The sequence below is a fragment of the Myotis brandtii genome, unplaced genomic scaffold, assembly GCF_000412655.1.
Source record: "Myotis brandtii unplaced genomic scaffold, ASM41265v1 scaffold240, whole genome shotgun sequence".
Classification (NCBI taxonomy): Eukaryota; Metazoa; Chordata; class Mammalia; order Chiroptera; family Vespertilionidae; genus Myotis; species Myotis brandtii.
In genome coordinates, this window is record NW_005359064.1 from 2,475,027 (window position 1) to 2,499,660 (window position 24,634).

A 24,634-nucleotide genomic window follows, 5' to 3' on the forward strand; every position below is an offset into this window, starting at 1 on the left:
CAGGGAGGCTTTTTTTCTTGAAACCTGGGAATTGTTTTCTTGAGGAATATTACTGATATACTTTGACCTTACACTTTTTTTCAGGAGCATTTTGCAACTTTCCTCTTTCCTAAATGTGTTATAATGTGCTCTCTGGAAATTCCCTGTTGACATTTTAAAAAGAAAGAATTCAGATTCAGAAATATGCACAATGATTCTTCCTGTTGTTGGGAAATCAGAACATGGGCCACAGTTCCCTGAGTGGTTTGAGTTTATTGTTTCAATGATTGGACTCGTTTATTTCGGCAGGCTGGAAGTACGCTAGCTTTCATAGTTGAACAAATATTCACTAATTCTCTAGAATACACTGAACATCATTTGAACTCTGCTATTTTTTTAAAGCTCCATATTCACTGTAATACTTTCCTCTGGAAATTAATTTGCTATAGTTATTTCCTGCTTGTGTTATTCACATAGAGCACCTACATGAGAGAAAAAAACCCCAATCAAACTAACAATAAGTGAATTCTTATCTCAGTTGATTTTAAAAAACGCCTTGTACACAACACTTAAAACAAATAATGCAAAAAGACAGAATGAAGAATATTCCTAAAATGACTTTGCAAGATGTGCTTTATTTTGAGTCAGTCCTGAACCCAAACTACATAGGATCATTTTTCTTGTCATATTCTAGTCCATTCAGTGATTCTTCTCAGAAACTGTATTTTAATATGGAATGAAAACTACATTTCAGTCATAAATTTCCATGCTACAATGTTATTTAATGAAGAGGTTGTATTACCAATAACAATAATTTAAGAAAAGGCCATTGTTTATTTCCCCAAGCTCAATATACATATTTCTTTCATAATTATGAACTTAAAAAACCCGTCTCAGATGTAAAAATGTGAATTGGAATATGTAAACTCTTTGATATACCTGAAAAACAGGAAGGAAAATGTCACATACTGGAAAACCATTGCTTTAAATCATCGAAATGGGAAAAAGCATGTTGGGGGATGGAGAAGGTAGAAGAGTGCTCATGACCTCAGTTAATAAAGAGTTACAAAGTCAAGGTACTCCACCTCTGCTGGGCGGCATTTTCCATCTTTCTACTTCTTGTCTGTGTTTCACCAGGAGCAGTAATGAGCTCTCTGAAGTAGAACAGCCACCACCATTGACGTGAATCACTAGCTGGGTCTCAACAAAGCCAGTGTCCACATATTTGTTTTGCTGCTTTTTTTTTTTTCCTGAGAAGTCACTGGTGTTTAATGGGAAAAAAATTTATTAATCTTCAGTTAAGATAAGGCAGTAAGAGTGTCACTAAGTTATCTTTTTGCTTAGAATGAGGCTTATCCATCCACTGGCATCTTCAAGGCTCATCAGCTCCCTCTCTCTTTTCCTCCTAGAAATGTTTAGGAGTTTTCAGCCTCCTATTGCTGTTGCATATCCGGGTTGTGCTGAGGTCCATCTATTCTTCCCATAGCAGCTTCCCCATTGGCGACAGAGCGCTGTGGCCTGTATTGTAGCATCTCTTCAGGAAGGGCAAGGTCCCCCGCACAGGAAAACATGGCCTCCTTCCTTCTTCCTTCTTCTCTTCTGTTTCTCTGAGGGAGGAGATCCATCAATGATTCCTTCACATAGTCTATCAGAATGCAAGACACTGTTGATTAAAACATAAACCAAGTAGCCCTGATTCAGAGAAATGGAATTACAAATAACTTTTTCAACAGCGCCTGAACCTGCAAGGTAGCTTTGACGACAAAAGGAAGCCAACTCCCTTTGGCCGCCTGTCAGAAGAGAATCCATTCCCATCGAATGAGAAATGCATAGCTCTTATGAGAATATTGTGCTTTTTTTTGTTTTTGAAAATTCAAATGGTATCTTGATTTGCAGTCTGTGTCCTAAGGTATCAATTTGTCTTTTCTCTAGTCCATTTGATCATGGTTTCTGGTGAGCGGTAGAGGAATATTAATTTGGCATAGAGATCCTCCTCTAGTTCCAGTTCCCCTGTCTCTCGAACTAAAAAAATGTCTGTGCACAACTTCAAAATTCGGTCCACGTTGGGAAGCTCTTCAAACATGATGGAGTGAGAAATCCCACTGAAGAACTCGCGAACAAACTTCCCAATCACAAGAACAACGGAAGCATACAGTCCCATGATACTGAAAAAAAAAAATTAAGCAGAAATTAGTTAAATATGGTAAATAGAACGCATCTAAAAGAAAAGCATAACATTTTCTTTCAAAATCCATAGAGGATGTGATAAACTTAGCAAAGCTTACAGTTTTTATCTGGTGAAAACATTTACTTTTTGATGATAAAAAAGGCAATTCATGTTCTTTCTAAAAAAAATTACACATTACAGAACCGTAAGATTTGAAAAAGAAAAGTCCTATGAAATCTCACATTTTGGAATTTACTAATTTGAACAGTTTCATGTATGAATTTCAGGTGACTTTACCGCATATAATACATGCATCAACCATATCATATATTTGGTAGAAATCCAATTATACTCTGTATACTTTTTTGTCCCTAACACTTTTCTCTTTAATAATACTGCATTTGTTAGAGATTCATTTTTATAATAAAACTTTGGTTAGACAGTGATTTCTTAAGAGGTTTATCCTGGAAAATGGAAAAGTTTCTACTTCTACTTGTAGGGGATGTTTGACAGTGTCCTAGGATTTTAAGCATCAGAATGTGATTAAAGGGTAACATTGGACTTGTCCAAAACTATGGTTTCTAATTGATCCTATATCTTCTAAGGGCATAAGGAAATCTAAGCAAAGAAAGATAAATTTATGCTAATTTCTAAGTTTAAACACGGAATCGCATCAATCAAACTGTGCTTAACAGGAAGATATAGTTAACAAGCCGGAAATACAGCTTCTAGTCCCATCATTAGCAGTGTGAGCCACACAAGGCTTGGGACGTCTTTGGGACTCTGGTTCCTTATTTTTTAAGACGAAGGGTCAAGGATCTGTGAATTTAATATTTCAGCTACAAAATTGGAAAATTTTAAGAAGATAAATGGCTTCCTATCTTCAACTTGATATGATACAGAAGTAGACTCCTTTTTTAGGAACAGAAATGTTTTCTTTTTGGGGGGGCATATTTTTCAATTACAGTTTACATCTAATATCATTTTGTATTAGTTTATGAGTTCAGCATAGTGGTTAGCAGACATAGACTCTTGTAACTGTTAATTGTTAAATGGGTCCTTACCCATAGCCAGCCAGGAAGCCCAGACTGGGGGGACTGACTTTGTCATTGAAGACCACCAGCTCTAAGGCCTGGGCATGCTGATTGTAGAGTCTAGTTCCAGTCAGATTGAGAACCCACCACTCACTATTAGATTTAACTGTATTATCTCTGGACAAAATGATGGTGATATTCATGAAATTATTTTCTGGAAGAGAAAAAATATAAAATCAAGTTAGCATGAGCATTTTGGGATTTAATGCACATCAACAACAGTCTTAAAATGGCAAAACCTGGTTCCCGTCCACAGCATATGATTCCAGGATGTCCACATGGCCATGTTAACAACGCAAGTGAAAAGGAAGAGTGGGCCTAGGTGTGTATGGGGTTTCTCTTTTTTACTAAAAAGGTCAGTCACTGTGGCCACATGTGCAGGGCAGCAGAATAACAGCCAGAGAGGGAAAGACCCATCACGTGGGCATCTTTGCTGATAATTCCCAACAACTAGTTAGACATCAATTCATTCCCATCACGGTTGTATGGGGGAAACACAGTCCCCGGAGCACTTCTATTGATATTTAATCACCCGTGGGCTGAATCAAGTACATTTCCTACTATCTTTTCATTGCTCTTATTGTGGGGTCTTCATATTTAACACTGTAAGAGGCAGTTTTCTGCCACAGATATGGTTGCTAATAGAAACAAGTAAACAGACTGACTAAGCAGTAACATAAGTCATTAAATATGAATTTGAGTCAACCAGGTTTTATATCAATAAACAGAAAAAGAAAACGAAGAACATGGATCCCAGCTGAGCGAATGACTCCTCTGGCTGGTGAGCACAGCCAGGAGCCTTATGCTTCTCGCAAGGGAAAGAAAACTGGAAAGAAGTTTGATAGAGGCTGAAAAATGCAAACCCTAGGTGTTGAATAAAAGAAAGATTAAACAGAATGATTGAGTGATTCCCTCTCATTCTTACCAGATAAAAGTTGCTTTATAGGTTTGGAGTTAGAATCACTAGGTGCTTTCACATAATATGGGTAGATCCTTTCGATAGTCCTGTGCATAAAGAAAAAAAAAAGAGGTAATTGAGTTTTAGTTGTTTAACCATGTAAAATTGATTTTTTATTGCTATTTTGACCTTATACCAAACAAATAATGGCAAGAGTCTTTATATGTCTATACACTGTGTAGTCACCATCATTTATGGGTATTCGTTATAATCAGAATTCTTTGACATTTAAAGGAGAAAATAAGATTAAAGAAATTCTTTTAAATTATGAACTATCCCCTTTGGAATATTTCTTTACTCTTTCCTTTGTGAATCCAAAAATATTCATCAGATTCTATCCAAATACTCATTCATCTAAATACCATACACAAGCTAATTAATGCCTTAAAACTGATGCAGAGATGTTCCCATATCTGTTACTGTTTCTGAAGCAAAGGGCTGTCTTTCTTGCTAAGAGCCTATCATTTGTATTAATAACATTGAGCGCTCTTTTAATTTTTAGGATTTCAAAAATATCAATAATCAAGTGGACTGCATTTGATCTAGTGATACGAGTGAGGTGTGAGGAGAGAACTGGTGACCTGAACCTTATTCTACCTCTGCAGGGATGAGCTGGGTCACCTGAGAAGGCTATTCCATCGTTCTAGACCTGTTTTTGCATCTGGGAAGTGATGGAGGAGGACCTGACAATCTTCAAGGGACCTCCAACTTCATTGATTAACAAAGAATGTTTTAGTCAGGAATCTGTCTGAGGGTTGCGTCATGGTGGTTCTCATATTCAAAGCATAAAAATGGGGCCAGGGCAGACTGGCCACAGAACTGGGAAATGGCTAGTGGACATCATTTAGCAGTTTTAGACCAATAGCATTTTTTTTCTCCTACTAGTTCTTATATTAGAATCTAAACATCACAGCTTGGATGTGTTTGAAATGGAGCACTTATAGGGCATGATAATATGTTGTTATAATTTCCTCCTCAAATTTCTGTTTACCTTTTGTCTACCCCCCCCCCCCCCCTGGCATTCAGCGACCCTGCAGCAGGAACAACAGGAAAGGGGTCTTGCAGAGTCTTCCCCTGGCTTTTGGTGATTACAGAATACAACAGCACGGCTTGCTGCTCAGGGGTGAGAGCAATACTCCCTGGCTAGGGGACAGAGAGTGAGAGGGAAGACGATAGAGTTGCTTTAATCTAGCACAATGAGGCCCCCAAACAGAAATTCACTTGAGTTATCCAAGAATGATGATTGCATTTCTTGCACATGATGAATTCATAGGTAGAGATTCTTTACCAGGTACATACACCTATTCAAGCTATAGTAACAGGAACAATCAACTTACACTGGTGTTGTTGAACTTTGTGTGTCGTTGCCAGCTATCATTTTAGCTATATTCTCTCGAGTAATATTTTTAAGAGGAAAAGTAAGCTTATCTGTTGCTACTTCTGCTTTTGCACCCAGACTCATGTTTCTGTGAAGAAAAAGGCACAAAACGTCAATGTCAACGATTATTCAGAAGTCTGGAAGAGAAATTATAAACTCACTTGACTCTTAATGTTATTAATCTCACCAAGGTTTTATTGGGTCCACGATTGTCAACCCCAGCCCTTTCTGTCCACCTCAGCTTTAAGTTCAGTTTTTTAGACAACCAAGTTAGTAAATCCCAGGGAAACCACACACACTTTTAACACAAATGGCAGATGAGGAGGCACAGTCTACTGAGCAAAAGAGAAAGCGTCCTGCTGCTCTGATAAGCATTTCCAGAACTCTCTTTATGTCAATCCAATGAAGCTGGTGTTCATGGTGACTAATGGAATCCACATTTTAAAAAGAATTTTCAATCAGAAGTTGATGTTTCATGTTGTTATTTTTTTGGTAGGTCTTCAAAGAAAGGCTAAGAAGTAAATTTTTTGGCAGTACAGAATTCCATGTGAGGAATTTGGGACATTTAAAGGAGAAAAGAAAATTAAAGAAATTCTTTTAAATTATGAACTTTGGAATATTTCTTTACTCTTTGGAATACTTCTTTACTCTTTCCTTGTGAATTCACTTTACATTCTAGAAGGCTTTCTTCTCTACCTATCATAATTCTTCTTAATTCCATCGAAGAAGCTAGAATTGTGGACCTACATGAACCTAAAGCTTGATGGACAAATAAACTTGTATAGAGTCCTCAGTCACAGCTGTGGTGTAAGAAACTAATCAGTTGGTATATTGTGTTGAGGCCCCTGAACTGCTTCTCTAGCACGTCTGGCTTGGGGATGCCAGAACTTTTCCTAAGACATGCTCTGTCTAAACAGGTGAAGTAGCGGCCACATGCTGGCCATTGGCGCAGGATAGGTGAAGAGCAATTTCCCTCAGCTCTCCTCTCCTGGGTCTGCCACGCTGCTCTCACATCTCACACTTGGAGGAAAGATCTGCTAGGGCTCCCTGGGTGTTGGAGAGATGCAAGTGAGAAGCCGGGGTCCAAAGGCTGCATATTCTTTATTATTAAGACCGAATTTTCAAAGGCAGAAAGTAAAGAAATTAAGCCAAAAACATGTATATAACACAAAGACACAGACAACAGTGTGGTGATAGCCAGAAGGAAAGGGGAGTGGGAGGTTGGTGGAGGTGGGCAAAGAGGGGTGGGGTAGGGAATAGGGACTGAAAGATACTTTGCTTGGGGCAATGGTCGCATGATGCAGTGTGCAGGTGATGTTTGATTGAGTTGTACACTTGAAACCTGTATGGTTTTATGAATAAATTCAGTAAAACAAAAAAAGAAAAGAAAAAAATCATAAAAAAGACCAAACTTCAACCTTTTAGGGAAATCTTACAATACATCCAGGTTCTGTTTCATTTTATAAGTCATCACCCTCTTTTCTCTCTACCTTTCTCTCTTGCTCACAGAACTCATTGCCAGCCTCTCTTTGAAATGGAACTTAGCCCTGGCCCAGTGGCCTAGTTGGTTGGAGCATTGTCCTGTACACCAAAAGGTTGTAGATTCGATTTCCAGTCTGGGTGACATGCTTAGGTTGTGGGTTCGGTCCCTTGTTGGGGCATGTATGGGAGGCAACTGATTGATGTTTCTCTCTCATCTCTCTCTCTCTCTTTCTTTTTTTCTCTTTCTCTCTCTCCCTCCCTTTCCTCTCTCTTTCTAAAAATCAATTAAAAAATTTCCACAGGTGATAATTAGAAGGAAAAAAAAGAAACTTAGTAGAAAAAAAGAAATGTAATAAGTATTTTTGTCAATGATTCCCAGGCAAACCATTATTCAATAAACAAAAATGTTAGCTGTAGCATTGAATGAATGTTCCCAAGATGTAATGTGAACTAAGATCCACATTAATATATTTTTTCTATCTTTTTATGCTCCCCACCCCACCCCGAGTTTAGATTGGGGAAAAGGGGAAATTATGCATGGAAATACAGTAACTACCTCTGAATACTCCATGAAAAAACAACAGAGAAGCTACTATTGGGGTCCAGGAGTTCGTGTATCATTTTCTGCTTACTGGGAGGGCTGATGGTCCATAAAGAATTTGAGTTTCCTTCCAGTTCTGCTACTGTTATGTCTTCTTTTTCATAATTTTCCAGAAATTGCATAGCACCCTGTATGCACACAAATACACACGCATAAATAGATCACACACACAGTGATGCATAAAGAAAGTTATTACTCTTCCTCTTCACTGACTGTATAGACATCATTTCTTCCTTGAAAGGAAAATTTCTATACAGATTATCTTGGTGTCCCATTGCACTGGCTCTATTCCCCTCTCAGTGACATCATCAAAGCCCAGTGGCGATGCTGCCGAACCAATACAGCTATGGAATCACTCAAGTTAAACAGTAAAGGTAAACCAGGTGACTTAGTGTCTTTCTTCCTTCCCACTAAGAAGAAAATTTATCAACTATTGGGAAATGTCTCTCTCGTGAGATAGTCAAATTTCATCGACCCAGGAATCCTGGCTCTGTCCTCACAGATGTTCATCCCTCAAGATTGGTTTTGACAGAGTGCATTACACCAATAATTTTACAGAAGAGAAAAGCCTCTGCTTACCTAATCACTTAAAAAAAAATCCACACTTGAGGAGTGAGGATATTTTGTCCATTGATTTTTTTTCAGAGAGAGGTGAAGGGAGGGGGCAGGGGGGGGAGAGAGAGAAGCATTGATATGAGAGAGATACATTGATTGGCTGCCTCCCACAGGTACCCCAACCAGGAATGGGGATGGAACCTGCAACCCAGGTAATGGCCCTTGGCGAGGAATTGAACCCAAGACCCTCTGATGTACAGGCCAATGCTCTAATTACTAAGCTACACCAGCCAGGACTGCCTAATCACTTTTTAAAAATTAAATAATAAATATTATTTGTAGCCAGGCTGCTGTTGCTCAGTAGTTGAGCATCAACTCATGAAGCAAGAGGTCACTGGTTTTGTATGGTCAGGACACAAGCCTGGGTTGCAGGATCCCCAGTAGGGGGCAAGTGGAGGCAACCGATTGATGTTTCTCTCTAATCGATGTTTTTATCTCTCTCTTCCTCTTCCTTCTTCTCTCTAAAATAAAAAAAGACATATTTTTAAAACTCTATAAAATACTATTTGTAAAGAAAATTTTAATTGTAAAAGGTAATGATTATTTTTTTAATTACAGAAGTGGCTTGGAAAATATTCAGACAATATTGTATGTAAAGAAAATACAAAGTATGTAAAGCAAATATAAAGCCCCCTTCTTCTACTACGACCACCCTAGGGTAGTCAGAACTAATCAAATTCACTACATACACATGCCATGACTTCTTCAACCAGTCCCTACTTGTTGAATCCTCAAGCTGCTTCCAGTTTTTACTAATACAGGGAATGTTGTCAAAAGTAGGTACCAACATAGTGCTTTTCCCATATTTTTAATTACTTCTTTAGGGTAGATTCTCAGAATAGACCAACCCAGGGGTCCTCAAACTACGGCCCGCGGGCCACATGCAAAAACAAATATTGTATTTGTTCCCATTTTGTTTTTTTACTTCAAAATAAGATATGTGCAGTGTGCATAGGAATTTGTTCATATTTTTTTTTAAACTATAGTCCGGCCCTCCAATGGTCTGAGGGACAGTGAACTGGCCCCCTGTTTAAAAAGTTTGAGGACCCCTGAACCAACCAGTCAAAAGAATAAATATCTTTCAAAACTTAAAAAATTAAAATATTTTAAAAGGATCAACCCCTGTTGAGCTTACATTGAAATATTCTGAAATAAAATTATGATTATTAACACTTGCATCCAATAATATAGAATTGATGTCTTTGATTATCAAAGTGGCCAGTGGCTAGGAATCTGTTGTGTACAACTGATAATCTCTGAAAATCCCCCCCTCCCAGGCCATGGCAAAATAGTGAATAATATGACAACCCCTCAGCTCACCAAGATGAAAGCTCTTCATAGAAATCTATTATACACATTTACTTACAGTGTCACTAGAGAAAGCTTTTATAAAGGCTTTAAACTTGGTATTGTCCATAACTTTCAGCTGGCTTTGCTGGGCACTCATTGTGAAAATAGGCTGGAAAACAAGAGACACAGTGCTGTGAACATTCTGAAGCTCTTCTCTGCATCCCGGGTCAAAAAGAAAAGCTTTGCGGAGGATGTCACCCTCTGAGCACCCAGGGACAACTCGCCTCAGAGAGCTCTTTCTGAAGTGATTATTCCTGCACCCAAAACCAGAACAGACCTCTCCTTTCACAGCCTTCTGCCCCTTATTTCAAACATCACATATTTTCTGAGAAGTCAAAATTTAGATAGGAAATGTGGATTGGCAAACTCTAACTACACGTCCTGTAGGGGGTTATCAGGAAAGAGTGCTGTGTGAGGTACACTATTTGCAGGTGAGTGAGACCTGGAGGAAGTGCATAGCCATTACCTGGTAACCTCCCAGGGTAATTGTGACCGAGACATCCAGGGGCTGGTTGATCACCCCGGCGACAGATTTGATCAAAGACATGAAGAGAAGAGGAAACCAGACAATACAGATGAGCAGAACGATGATCATGCCTCCCATGCCGTACTTCACCACTTTCTTCTTCTTCTGCCCCCGGGGCTGAGGGTATCTCTGCAACAGAAGAGTTCACACAAGGCTCAGGCCACTGTCCCCTGAGAAGCAGGTGGGGTGGACGAGTGCTCGTCTCATGGGGTTGTGACTCGATTTAGTCCTGATTCTGCTCTGTTTGCTCTGAAGTGGGGGAGCAACCTTGTCCCAACCTGGGAACCAAGTTAGGTAGTGAATGAAGATGCGATGAGCTCCCTACACATCCCCACATGGTGCCATGAGGGACCAACATGACCTCAGTGACTTTCTCCTTAAAATTGTTCTGTGGGTTTTTTTGGTGCTAAACCTCAGGACAAACGGATCAAATTCTGTGTTGAATAAAGCCTCTGGTTTTATGGGATCATGTGGGAGAAAGACATTTTACTTTAAATTCCTGAGCATTCAAAAGCTGTGCCTTTCAACTGAACCCTTCTCCACCGCTAGTGGGTGGAAAAACATTTTTCACTTCATTAATCACGTGTTGTCAAAACAATGTTGTTCAAGGCATGCCGTAAGATCTGTAAGATCAGCACAGTCCTCTTGGTACTGTGACTCCACCGGGGCCTCTCTCTGCTTGGGTGCTATGCTGAGAGGGGTGGGGTTGGGGGTGGTGGTAGGTGTGTGTATCACACAAGGGACTTGCGTGACAAGAGCACTTGGTAGGGCTGAAATCACTTCCATTTGCTTTACCAAGGGACCCACTAAGCTCTGTCTTAGAGGCTATGGGCAAGGTGGAAGGAGCCTGCTTTGCTGTCTGATATTAAAACTGCTCCAGCTCTATGTGCATATTCCTTGCTTATTAAATGTTGCTTCTCAGTGACCTATTTTCCTTCCAGGGTGACCCCTGGACTTAGGCTATATATATAATCTGGAAGCTGTCCTCCCTTCCCTATCTGGGGCTCACACTCCATTAGGATGAATTCATTTCAGTAGGTTAGGGCGAGAACAAATAATGTGCATTCTACCTGTAGGCACTGAGCTCTGGGTTACAAACTAAGAGAAAGGTCTGGAAGCCAGCAGAGACCTCTCTGGGGACTTTAAAGGACACTCACTGCTAAAGGGCTCTCCAAGCTTCGACACTGAGTAGCTCCTGAATATGGACTTGGAACCATGAGGACACGAGCTGGACTGGAGGGCGGGTCAGAGCCAGTATGGGAAGCATTATTGACTCAGTGCACGAAAGATAATGCTTCTAAATGACTCTGCTGCGAAGTTGGGTGAGGTTCATATTAAGGACAGTATTTTAATACCTTTGCATTGGAATTTGATATTATTGTATAAATTTTTCTATTTTAAAAGAAAAACTAAAATATTTAAAATTTGGAAATACATATTCATACACCACAAATTTGCTTTTTCATTATTTTCTCAATGAGGCCAGTTTAGACAATGGTCCACTTAACCCACTCCAACAGCACCCTAGTATTACAAAATGGAGAGCTTGGTGTGCTAAAGGAGATTTATCTATTCTCTGTCAAGAGCAGTTTGAGTCTCTTCTGCCTGTTGTGGGACCATGTTGGTTCCTCTCCCGAAGGCCAGTATCTTTGAGGCTCCCCTCGAAAAGCTCCCAGTAATCCCCATACCTCCTCCCCCTTCTCTGCTCACCCCTCCATGCATTTCCCAGGGCAGAACAGAGCCAAGACCTTTGGCCTCTTTCTAATTATGAGGCTCTCTTTCCCTTCACGTTCAAAGCAACTGTCACCTTCCTGTTCTATGCTGCTCCATCACCCCTTTCCTAGGCGAGCCAACTCTTGACCAAGAGTTCCAGTTTGCAGTTCCGGTCATGCTGCATTTCCAAACTGTTTCTTAAAGTGTTCTGGCACAGCCAGTGTTGCTCAGTGGTTGAGCCTCCACCCATGAACCAGGAGGTCACAGCTTGATTCCCGGTCAGGACACATGCCCAGGTTGCAGGCTGATGGCCAGTAGGGGGCGTGCAGGAGGCAGCCAATCTGTGATTCTCATCATTGATGTTTCTATCCCTCTTTCCCTCTCCCTTTCTCTTTCTGAAGTTAATAGAAGCATGTTTAAAAAAAGTGTTTGGGAAAGTGGCTGCATGGAAATCATGGTAAAATATGACTAGGAGTGAGTGGCTTGCATTGTGTGTGCTCACACCAACACTGGCCTCTCAGGAAATTGTTGTTTCTTCATAAAGTGTATTTATGAAACCCCAGGAACATATTACATTCAATGTGGAAAAGTGATAATTACTGGTAATGTTTCAGTCTCTTACGGGATGAAGTAGAAACTAGTGTCAGATTCATTTAGAATCCCTAATACTTACCTCGCACATACCCAGATTTCTCAAAATGTTTTACCAAGTGTGATTTAAATAGCCACAGACTTAGCATAAGGTAGAAGCATATATTTAAATTAAGGTGATACATTAAAATGAGGCTTTTATTTCTTTTTAAAATTTAATTTATTGGGGTGACATTTGTTAGTAAAATTATATAGATTTCAGGTGTATATTGTATTGTGTGTTTCCCACCCCAAGTCAAATCTCTTCATCACCATTTATCCCCCTTTACCCTGTTCTACCTCTCCCACCCCCCTTTCCCTCTGGTAGTCACAGTAATCACCATGCTATTGTCTGTGTCTATGAGGTCTCTCTCTCTCTCTCTCTCTCTCTCTTTTGCTTAATCCCTTCGCCTTTTTCGCCCAGCTCCCCAACCCTCCTCCCCTCTGACAGCTCTCAGTCTGTTCTCTGTATCTATGAGTTTGTTTCTATTTTGTTTGTTTGTTTATTTTGTTCATTCCACATATAAGTGAAATCATATGGCACTTGTCTTTCTCTGACTGGCTTATTTCACATAGCATAATGTTCTCCAGGTCTATCCATGCTGTCGCAAAGGGTACGATTTGCTTTTCCTTTTTTTTTTTTTTAATGGTTTTAACAAACAGGGATTCCCTTTTTAAATGTTTAAAGGTGTCTTCAATTTCTTTTCTGTGATTTTTAGGAAGATCTTTATGTTCCATTGCAACTTACTGGAGCTTTTGTCTACTTTTCTTGGATCTTACAAATTAATTAAAAATTGTAATCTATTTTCCAATATTTCAAATAGTTTGTCTGCCTCCTCCCCCCCTTTTTTAAATAATTCTTCAGACTAAATAATTCTTGGTTCTTCCTCCTTGTTTTCATATGATTTCCAGACCCTTTGTCACCCTGATTTCTACCCTCTATGTCCCTTTGGTAGATTGGCTCTCATATTCTGTCCTTATATCAATTCCCTTGTACCTTAAAAATCAGGAAAAGCTAATACAAGTATACTACCAGCCTCATCTCCTTCACTCCCACAAATGCCAGAAACACAGAGGTACAAATGGCCCCATGACTACAAAGCTAAAATTCTCAGAAGAAACTGCAGAATACAGAGATTACATGGACTAGAGGGGACTTTTTCAAAGAAGATGAGAAAAAAGACATTTCACACCACCTCAGTTAATGTTGCTTGAGTATTTCTATTGTTATTATGCAAGAGATTCCTGCTTTCATACATTGAACTTGAGAATCCTATAAACAATTGTAATTCTATTTTTAACCTTAACATTCAACCTGGAAGAATAATTAAGTATTTGCACTTCAATTTCCTTTGCACAAAGCAGTAACATTGTCTGTCCCTCATCAAAAAGGACATCAGGTGGTGAGCCTGAGTCCAAGCTACCTCACCCCACTTTTCTCCACCACAGCAAATTTCCTCCTGTTCCCCAATGAGTCATTTAAGAATTATTGAGTCACACAGCAATATATAATTTCTTCTTTTAAAAATAACTACAACACAAAGTGGCCAAAAGATGAACACACTTTTTCAAAGAGATGAGAAAAAAAGACATTTCACACCACCTCAGTTAATGTTGCTTGAGTATTTCTATTGTTATTATGCAAGAGATTCCTGCTTCATACATTGAACTTGAGAATCCTATAAATAATTGTAATTCTATTTTTAACCTTAACATTCAACTTGGAAGAATAATCAAGTATTTGCACTTCAATTTCCTTTGCACAAAGCAGTAACATTGTCTGTCCCTCATCAAAAAGGACATCAGGTGGTGAGCCTGAGTCCAAGCTACCTCACCCCACTTTTCTCCACCACAGCAAATTTCCTTCTGTTCCCCAATGAGTCATTTAAGAATTATTGAGTCACACAGCAATATATAATTTCTTCTTTTAAAAATAACTACAACACAAAGTGGCCAAAAGATGAACACATCTGGATGCTATTGCTAAGACAGCAGTATGTCCAAAATTCCCTACTCTAGTGGGGTGAAAATCAATAGGACATTTATAAATCCTAGTAGTTTTGTCCCTGTCTCCATTTATTTGGCCACAAAACTTGCAAAAGTTCACATTAATCTTATAACCAGTCTGTATCTAAGAGAGACAAATAGGGATAAGGCATTTTTATTGGCTTACTTTTTCCGACTCCCGCCAACACTTCAGGATGAATATGTGAGCATAGATGTCCTCCACACAGATCCAGCTGGAGAGGCTCAAGGTCGTGTCTGTCCACACCCAGTCCATCACAGCCCTTAGCTCAGTCAAAAATGGAACAAGGCGGAACCTGGCAGAAACCACGTCTTGTTAGAGAGACAGTTCTGGGATGGCCCCCAATATCCAGCTAACCCTGGGAACTCATGCAGTTACTTGATGTTTTAGCTCTTAGATCTTAGAAAAAATTCTCAAGGTGACCCTTATGGTAAAATCCAACTTGGAATACAACTGCTTTTCATTAGAAGTCTAATAAATGAATTGGTATTTTCCATTCCTTTTTTCTTTCTTTTTTTTTCTTCTCGTTTTTTGGCTGATGGTCTTAACAAACTGGTATTCCCTTTTTAAGTGTTTAAAGGTGTCTTCTTCAATTTCTTTTATAAGAAATTGTACAAATCTTTCACTTCTTTGGTTAAATGTATTTCTAAGTATTTTATTGTTTTGATGTTATTGTAAATGAAAGTTTTTCTTTATTTTTTTTCAGATATTTCATTGTTAGTGGTTGAAACACAACTGATTTCTGTATGTTGATTTTATATCCTGCAACTTTACTGAATTCATTGATTAGTTCTCAAGTTTTGGGGGGCAAGTCTTTAGGATTTTCTCTATATAAAATGATATCATCTGCAAATATCTATAATTTAGCTTTAGTAAGCATTTATTTGTTCATGTTACAATAATCTGTTGGTCACAGGCTTATTGAATTGTTGGGGCTTTGTTGTTGAATGAGCTTGGAAAGTTAATATACCTTGTAAGTGAAAAATCAGGGCAAATGAGAGCCATCAGAGGAAACAGGACATGTCACTGGGGGCACACAGTAGACTTACTAGATGACTAAGGCCAACAGGACTCTGGCTCAGTCTCTTATATTTCATTTGGGAATAGGTTGGCCTGGGCTCCTCTCAAGTCTGGGGACTGCCCCCTGTTTCTTGACTGACAGCTTCTCCCAGGCTGGAGGGTCTAGGTCAGCCGTGGGCAAACTACGGCCCGCGGGCCGGATCCGGCCCATTTGAAATGAATAAAACTAAAAAAAAAAAAAAGACCGTACCCTTTTATGTAATGATGTTTACTTTGAATTTATATTAGTTCACACAAACACTCCATCCATGCTTTTGTTCCGGCCCTCCGGTCCAGTTTAAGAACCCATTGTGGCCCTCGAGTCAAAAAGTTATATCCTGCAACTTTACTGAATTCATTGATTAGTTCTCAAGTTTTGGGGGGCAAGTCTTTAGGATTTTCTCTATATAAAATGATATCATCTGCAAATATCTATAATTTAGCTTTTGTAAGCATTTATTTGTTCATGTTACAATAATCTATTGGTCACAGGCTTATTGAATTGTTGGAGCTTTGTTGTTGAATGAGCTTGGAAAGTTAATACACCTTGTAAGTGAAAAACCAGGGCAAATGACAGCCATCAGAGGAAACAGGACATGTCTTTGGGGTCACACAGTAGACTTACTAGATGACTAAGGCCAACAGGACTCTGGCTCAGTCTCTTATATTTCATTTGGGAATAGGTTGGCCTGGTCTCCTCTCAAGTCTGGGGACTTCCCCCTGTTTCTTGACTGACAGCTTCTCCAAGGCTGGAGGGTCTAGGTTCATTCCACAGCCCTCACAACAGCTTGGGTTACTGCTTGGTATTCGCTCCTCTCAAGTCTGGGGACTGCCCCCTGTTTCTTGACTGACAGCTTCTCCCAGGCTGGAGGGTCTAGGTCAGCCGTGGGCAAACTACGGCCCGCGGGCCGGCCGGTTTGAAATGAATAAAACTAAAAAAAAAAAAGACTGTACCCTTTTATGTAATGATGTTTACTTTGAATTTATATTAGTTCACACAAACACTCCATCCATGCTTTTGTTCCGGCCCTCCGGTCCAGTTTAAGAACCCATTGTGGCCCTCGAGTCAAAAAGTTTGCCCACCCCTGGTCTAGGTTCATTCTACAGCCCTCACAACAGCTTGGGTTACTGCTTGGTATTCTCCTGTGGGCTACACAGCTTTGTCCAGAGGGCACTAATTCAACACAGGGAAGAAATATCAGCCCCATACAGGATGGCACTAAGTGAAACACTGTTCCACACTGGAGGTTCCTAACATCTGAGCATGCTCAATACCGCTTTTATGACCAAGTTCCTAGCCCCCAGGTTTGGTGCTAAGTAGGAGCCAGCCTTGCCAGGAGCAGACTGACTTTTCATGCAGTCAGTCTGATTTTTATGTCTTCTTCCTGAGCAAACAGAGAGGAGATGCAACCAATAAAATTCTCACATGGAAGAGTAATATGCTTCCTTCGGCAGCTAACTTACTACCAGGAATAAGCAAGTCACGTGCCCTAGCCCCCAGGTTTGGTGCTAAGTAGGAGCCAGCCGTGCCAGGAGCAGACTGACTTTTTATGCAGTCAGTCTGATTTTTATGTCTGCTTTCTGAGCAGAGAGGAGATGCAACCAATAAAATTCTCATATGGAAGAGTAATATGCTTCCTTTGGCAGCTAACTTACTACCAGGAATAAGCAAGTCACGTGGCATTCCCACTGATGTTAGGGGGAATAAATGGCCTATTCAATGGATGGACTTATTGTACATGCAAAATTCCAAAGGTATTTTGGAATAGTCTAGGTTCCAAATATTCTATTTCATTGTGCCCAGAAATATATTTATACTTAAGGATCATGAATCCGAAAATATTATCACAGTAATTTTGCAGGATATAGAAATAGAAAATTAACCCCTGTGGATGATCCCAGAACAACATCCTGGCTAGGTGAGTGGCAACTACACATAGAAAGGTATTTCAAGAAGCATATCTGTTCTTTTGCTAAATACTGTAAGAGTTTCATGACGATCTACATTCCTGTGCATCAGCACTCTTCCTCTTCCTGTTCCTTCCCAGGTAGGAAGCAGAATGCCTTTCACTTGGCAGCCTCCCCTCTGTGAGCGACTATGGCACACAGCCTGTGTCCTTACCCTTGAAACAGGAAGAGGTTGACGTAATTGTAGCTCTTTGTGAGGAAGTTTCCAAGCACTCGTGTTGGGTAGCCACAACGGATTTGGTAGGCAGACAACCCAAAGTAAACACATTTCACAAAGTACCAAAGCTGAGCAACCAGGTTCTGGCTGAATTTCCTAAAACAGAAACATTCAGAAAAGTGAGGGAATGGAATCCTCTTCTGGTAAAAGGATACCAGTTTAGGATTTTAAAAAAAGCCTAACTGCCCCTCTAGCATTTAAGTCAATTCAGTCAATTCTAAGAAATTCACTATGTATAGTTGATCACTTCAAAGGCAAAAGGTAGGGTAATAAAAAAAAATCCTATGACTGGTGCCTCTAAGGTATTAGTGCATTAGTCAGTTGTTTAAGCCATAAATAAAATAAATTGCTGTTAAGTAAATTTACTATTAACATTTTCTCACAATGTGGATGCTGCGGCTACTCTGTCCAAAATTAAAGCTCAAAAAGAAAAAAAGAAAAATGTACAACCATAATGTTGTAAAGTTCAATCCATTTTCATTACTTTTCATTCACACTTCCAATTAGCCAGACTTATTGACATGTTATTCTTAAGGCTTGGCTATGAATGTCTCTGATGTATAAGATCAAATTAATGTTATACATGAAGACTTTTAATGATGTTTATTAAAAATATCATTCTTATTTTATCATATGGACCAGTCCATGTGCCCCTTCTATGGACCCTTTACTATCATAATCTAACGGTTCCTATTTATAGCTGTCTCCCTTATTTTTCTGTTATTGATTGACACATTCATCCGTTCATGCAAGAAGCACTAAGTTTGAGGTGTGGGGTGAGAAGACCTGGGAAAAGTGACACCTGGACTGAGATCTAAAGAGTGAGGAAGAAGAGGCACTGTGGGTTGGAGGCGGTAGAGAAGAGAAGGAAGGGCTTTGAGATTTGGGAGGACGTGGTATCCTTGGAGAACTGAAGGTTAACACAGAAGATGCTTAGGGTTCAAGGTGATAGAAGGAAAGCGGTATTAGCCTCCAGGATCTTACCTGGCCTTTCCCTATCAAACTTTGGGCTACTCTTTGTAAATCTCCCATGTCCAACCCATCTTAACCAGCAGCAACAGTTTCCAAAGACCTTACCTCTCAGTCACTACAGGCAAGATGAAGAACATCCAGAAGTGAATTCCAAACACAAGAATGACCTGAAAAATGACCTTTCCCAATACAGTCTTTCTGAGGTACAGTGCTCGGTCCACCACCATGGTTCCAAACTGAATGAGGACCATCACCAGAAACGGCCCGGGCACCTGGTCCTCAGACAGAGAAGAGGTGATGTCTGCGGCTGCTGAGTGTTTCTGGGAAAGAGACAACAGGTTCAGGCCTAAGTGGCATTTCACAGGACAGATCACTATTAGTTATTGGCTGCATGGTGGCCTTTACCTACCCCGAAGGCCCAAAAGCCAAAGACGATGATGATGAAGTCAACAGTGTCAGCCAGGAACATAAGCACATATACGTCGGTCACGGCGCTGTAGTCTGGGTGGATGAGGTTGTAGAAGAACTGTCTGATGGGCACATATATTTGCAGAGTCCTGCAAAACAGGGACCCCACCCCCTTGCTTCAGGAGAGGTACAAGTGGAGAAATGACCAGATTCTACAGTCATTCTATTCCTTTTTCCAAACGGGTTCTCCCTCTCTCAGCCTCAGGACAGTCCTGCTGGGGGTGGCTCCTGCTCGAACAGAGTGCATACAAGTTCACTGGCAAGGTAAGACCATGAACCTTTTTTCTTGTGCTACAGTGATATAAAGCCCTGAAATTTAGGTGGTTTGTCACCTGATTCATTTACTCTGCACCTGTGAGACCTTGAGCATGCTACTTAACTCTCCTAGTTTTCATTTCCTCTTTTGTAAAATGAAGGTAGCAATAAGACCTGAGGCATAGGGCTGGACTGAGAAATACATGGGAATGCACCAGGGGGCTTAGACCTGAAGGGCTGACCAGGCGCCAGGTCATCGTTAGGCAGCCCTGCCATTCCCCCAGGTGGGTCCTGGGCCTCTCTTCTCGTGGTTCCCAGGGAGTACCTGGGCTTTTGAGTTCACTTTGCTCTGTCCTTTGTTACCATGTCCTCCTGGCTCTGGCTTGTCTGTCCAGCCTCTGCCTTATCTTTACTGTGCTCTGGGTTTTACCTTCAGTTCAAGGCCATGTTCAGGTGTGGATGGCCCTCCTGGCCTCAGAGCCCATATTCAGGACCAGCCCTGCTGCGCGTCCTCTATGTTGCTTCCTCATCTGCTGTTTGTCTGCAGCCCTGACACTTGGGAAGAACCTGTGCATTTTGTTGGAGACCGGCTATATGACAATGACAAACCATCTCCCCACCATGTGCCTCAGTCTCTCCTCTCTAGGATGAGAGTGTATGTCTGAGGCCCTTCCAGCTTTGACAGGAAATTCCTCTCTATCCAGTAGTCTTTCCATGATAATGCCTGGAATTACCTACTGTGAACTTCTGAGATTATTTATTTATCCTTTTCAAATAGAAAATGTGTGTTTCTAAATGCAACGAATGTAAAAATGAATAACACTTATTGAAAAGTGATTTTTTAAAATATTATTATTTTTAATAATGGGTTATTTTTTTCTGCCTTAAGAGGATATTTGTGATATGAGAAGCCACTTCTCTGTTCTTCACCTTTGGCATATATGAAATGATTGTTAACAATTATTTCCCAAAGTCCCCCAGCCCTAAAATAAAACCCACAACCCAAGTGTTTGCATGCACTCACTTCTTTATGGTAAGTGCTTTTGCTCTGATTAAATGTTCTTGAAGCTTTTCCAGGTAAAGTTCCCTTTTGCTTCTTTGCTTGATGCTCAAAACACTGCTTCCTTTTTGACTGCTGTTTCGGGTGCTTGTGCTGCCTAGGAATAAAAAGAAGCCAAGATGCACCGTGAGGCACGGACTAATTGACATAGGTATCAAATTAGTCCTTGGGGCCCCCATGGCAAAGGGATGGCTTGAAACAGACTCAGAGGGAAGAACGAACACACATGCCTGTCAGAGCAGTGACTGAACATTCGGAATCTGCTGTCTCAAGTCTGCTTCGGAGGTAAAATGCATCTACGGGTTTGTACACCCAATGCTGAGTCATCCCTGGATTGTTATGTGATCTTTGTCCCGGGAAGAAACACATGGGAAGAGCAGCTTTTTTAGTACTACCTGGGGGGCCTAGGTTGCAGGTTTTTTAGGTTGGGTCCATGGCCCATCCCTTTTCTCATGTCCTCATTTCTCTAACTGTAAAATGAATATGAGGACCTTCCAGCATCTGCCTGAAAAGTATATTCTGAAGATGAATATAGTCATGCACCAATTAATGATACATGCTTTGGGTATAGATTCTGAGAAATGTGTCAGTAGGCAATTTTGTGGTTGTGTGAACAACACAGAGTGTACACAAATCTAGATGGTACAGCCTACTACCCTCCTAGGCTATATGGTAGACCACCATCATATATGTGGTCCATCGTTGATCGTTGATCAAAAAGTCATACAATGCATGACTGTACACAAGTATTTGGTAAGTTTCATACAGGAGGGCTATAAATACAAATACCCAATTACTCCTAGAGTGGCAACTGGAAGGCATATCTACTTTCTGATTGCACTCACTGCTTAGTAAGAAATTAATAAATACATGAGAAAATTATTAGATAGTATAACTGAAAGTTCCCATCAATGAAATATAAATATATTTTTGAAATAAATTGTGATTTACAGCACTCTGGACACCCAGCAGAATCTGTGGATCTGATTTTAAAACTGTTGTATGCCCAACACTTATTAGGTCCTTGCACTATGCTGGCCACTTTTCACAATTATCTGGAGTCCTTGTCCTGGAAGGAATTAGACATTTAGAGCAATGCAATGATGTGACTGCCCCAGGTCACACACACAGCTGAGTCAGCACTTGAATTCGGGTCTGTCTGATTTCAAAGCACTTTCAATTCACATCACAATACCTGTCTGCTTGGTAGCACCCAACAAACTCCCTGCCCCAGACACACTGGCACCAGTAAAAGGAGAACCTCAGGGGGTATTTCCAGCCCAGGGATACCTCTTTGAGACCTATTTGAAGAAAAGCTGGATCTGTGGGATATCTGGGAGCTGCTGTTGGAACGTTTCCTGCGAACAGCCGTCAGCTGCTCAGGGAAGGACACGTGCACTGACTCCGTGGACGCAGCCAGGTTGATGGATTTCAGAGAATCAGAGGAGTCCCTTCTGCCGTGACTGAGGGACAGCTCATCATCTGACTCTTCCTTGTCGGTCCCACTGTCGGTAATGTCATCTTCATCCCATAGGCCGTGGCACTGAGAAAGCATGGGAAGGGACAATTAAGATTGCTGTTTCAGGTGAGGGAGCTGGTGTTCTGCCCTATAATATCTCATCGAACAAACTCTCCCCAAGATTAGAAAACCAAAGGCAAAATAGAGTGACTATCTTTGGTAACACTGTGTTGTTATGTAACTGAAATTTGCAAAGAGAATGGAACTTAAATATTCTCATTAAAAAAAAGAATACATATGTGAGGTGATGAATGTGTTAATTACATAGATGGGTGAATCCTTTCACAATGTATGCATTTATCTAATCACCACATGTCCAGTTTAAATATTTTATAATTTTGTTGATTATACCTCAATAAAGCTGTAATTAAAAAAGATGAGAAAACCAAGGCAGGGAGAGATTCTAAGAAAGCTTATTATCTATAATTTTATGATGGTCCCAGTAGAGTGGATATGGGTGGGTAAGATGATAAAAGTTTGGCTAATTAAGTGAGATGGAGACAGGTGATGTTTGGCAGGTAGAAAAAAGGCAAAATTACAATCTCTTGACTTGTTCCGTGAGCAGAAGTGCTTTTCAGAACACATCTCTCTATGCTTACGACTAGCATTCCAAGGATCAACTTGAAGTATAAGTGGGTGAATTCAGCCCCATTGCCCCATGTTTACTAAATATCTGCACTTGAATAATAATAATGCTGTCCCTACCCAAGCTGCGTAACACATGATGTGAATCCTTGAATCATCCATGGCTGACTCAGAAACAGAGCTGCAAATACTTAACTCAAAAAAATGTTGGTCCACATGTGAAACAGATTACGATGCGTTCTGCAGAGCTTGGGTTTTGCTTCAGGGAAATGGGATGAAAGGGCTGATAAAGAGGGGAGAAATGACAGCGGAAAAGGAGGAGAGAGAGCAGAGACCTTCCTGGAGCATGATGCTACCTGAACCACAAGTCACCCTGACATGCTAAATTGAACTTGCTGCTGTTGGACAAAGCTCCCCAATGAACTCACAGCCTCCTGAGCACCCAGACAGCCAGACTCTGCATTTGTTCCCCAAGGCCTTGACCAGTCCTCCCTCTGACACATACTTTGGGGAATAAGAGCTCCAGGCCAATTTGCTAAAAATTAATTGGTCAAAAACCAACTCAGAGAATAATTAGCTCATCAAAAGACAAAGTCGCCTAATTTACAAATTACTCTTAAATATTCATTTATAGATATACTATTTTTAACCATATCAAATGAATGTATTCTTACAAACAAACATTTTAGGTGTTCATAGTGGGATTTTTCAGTTTATACTAATTTCTTTCAAATCATTTTAAAAATTGTTTTGTCTTTTGCCAACATTTTAACATATTTAGATTCTTTCCCTACTTTTTAGTAGTACATTTAAGTTTGTTAATTCTTCTAATTATTTATAAAATTGCAGCAATTAATACTAAATAGGATAGTTTGTTTTTTTAAAAAATATATTTTATTTTTTACAGAGAGGAAGGGAGAGGGATAGAGAGAAACATTGATCAGCTGCCTCCTGCACACTCCCCACTGGGGTTGTGCCCGCAACCAAGGTACATGCCCTTGACCGGAATCGAACCTGGGACCCTTGAGTCCGCAGGCCGATGCTCTATCCACTGAGCCAAACTGGTTAGAGCTAAATAGGATAGTTTTAACCACTTTTCAAATTCCTACATAGTTTTCATTGTTTGGTTTCCATAGCAGCATTCTATAAGAGGTGGGGTTTTTTTCATGAAAAGATTTATCATTCCAAAAAATATTTTTCATATCATTATCCAAAATTTTAGCATAATACTAGTACCTCAAATCTCATATACATTCACTATGTACAGTAAATGAAATTTTCAAAGAAGAAATTAAAGTATATAATATAAAATATCAAAATTTTTTTATTGTACACTTTAAATATAAAATTGTAGCTGTTAAACCATTTGATTATTGATGAAAAGTAGTAAAAATGCCTAAAGGTTTATAAAAAATTTTAAATGACATGCAAAAGGATACAAAAGTTTTAAGATAATTGTAAAGTGGCCAAAATTATACCATTATGTTTTAAATGCTTAAATTTTAACTAGTTTCTGGAACTAAAAAGATATAAAGTTAATATATTAATATAGTCATAACAAGAATTAGTAAAGTGGATTAATTCAGAAAATTAGCATATTCATCAGAAAAACTGGAGCTTTTGGGCAAGTTCAATTTTGGCTAACTGATTTCCTTGAATAACATACCTTTGAAAACCTGCCACAACCCAATAACATAGGTAAGGTGACTGTAAAATGAAAGGTTAGGGACTTGGGCACTTTGCAAGGTGACAGAAGAGAGAAAAAAGATCTTGACCAAAGCTATACACAGATGAACCCAATTTGAAATAGCCCACTAAGTATGACAGAAGTTGAACACAGTGTTACATATGTATGGGTATATATGTATGTATGTGTGTGTGTGTGTGTGTGTATATATATATATATATACATATATATATATACACACATACACATACATACACACACACACTAGAGACCCGATGCACGAAATTCGTGCAAGGGGCTTGGCCCCCTGGAGCCACAGTGGCTG

The 24,634-nt window shown here is 39.9% G+C and overlaps 1 protein-coding gene across 1 annotated transcript in view; it reads right to left on the reverse strand.

Moving 5' to 3' along the window:
• Positions 1-616: 616 nt before the first annotated feature.
• The window catches only part of PIEZO2 (piezo-type mechanosensitive ion channel component 2), a 290,522-nt gene continuing 266,504 nt past the window's right edge, over positions 617-24,634 (reverse strand). The window contains exons 40-52 of the mRNA XM_014540247.1: positions 21,809-22,061; positions 20,483-20,615; positions 19,145-19,292; positions 18,841-19,055; positions 17,701-17,859; positions 14,667-14,814; positions 10,091-10,279; positions 9,641-9,733; positions 7,615-7,787; positions 5,536-5,664; positions 4,166-4,245; positions 3,211-3,394; positions 617-2,144 (exon numbers count right to left, since the gene is read on the reverse strand). Of these exons, the coding sequence (XP_014395733.1) occupies positions 1,892-2,144; positions 3,211-3,394; positions 4,166-4,245; positions 5,536-5,664; positions 7,615-7,787; positions 9,641-9,733; positions 10,091-10,279; positions 14,667-14,814; positions 17,701-17,859; positions 18,841-19,055; positions 19,145-19,292; positions 20,483-20,615; positions 21,809-22,061 (2,157 nt within the window). The 3' untranslated portion in view covers positions 617-1,891. The remainder of the gene's footprint in view (positions 2,145-3,210; positions 3,395-4,165; positions 4,246-5,535; positions 5,665-7,614; positions 7,788-9,640; positions 9,734-10,090; positions 10,280-14,666; positions 14,815-17,700; positions 17,860-18,840; positions 19,056-19,144; positions 19,293-20,482; positions 20,616-21,808; positions 22,062-24,634) is intronic.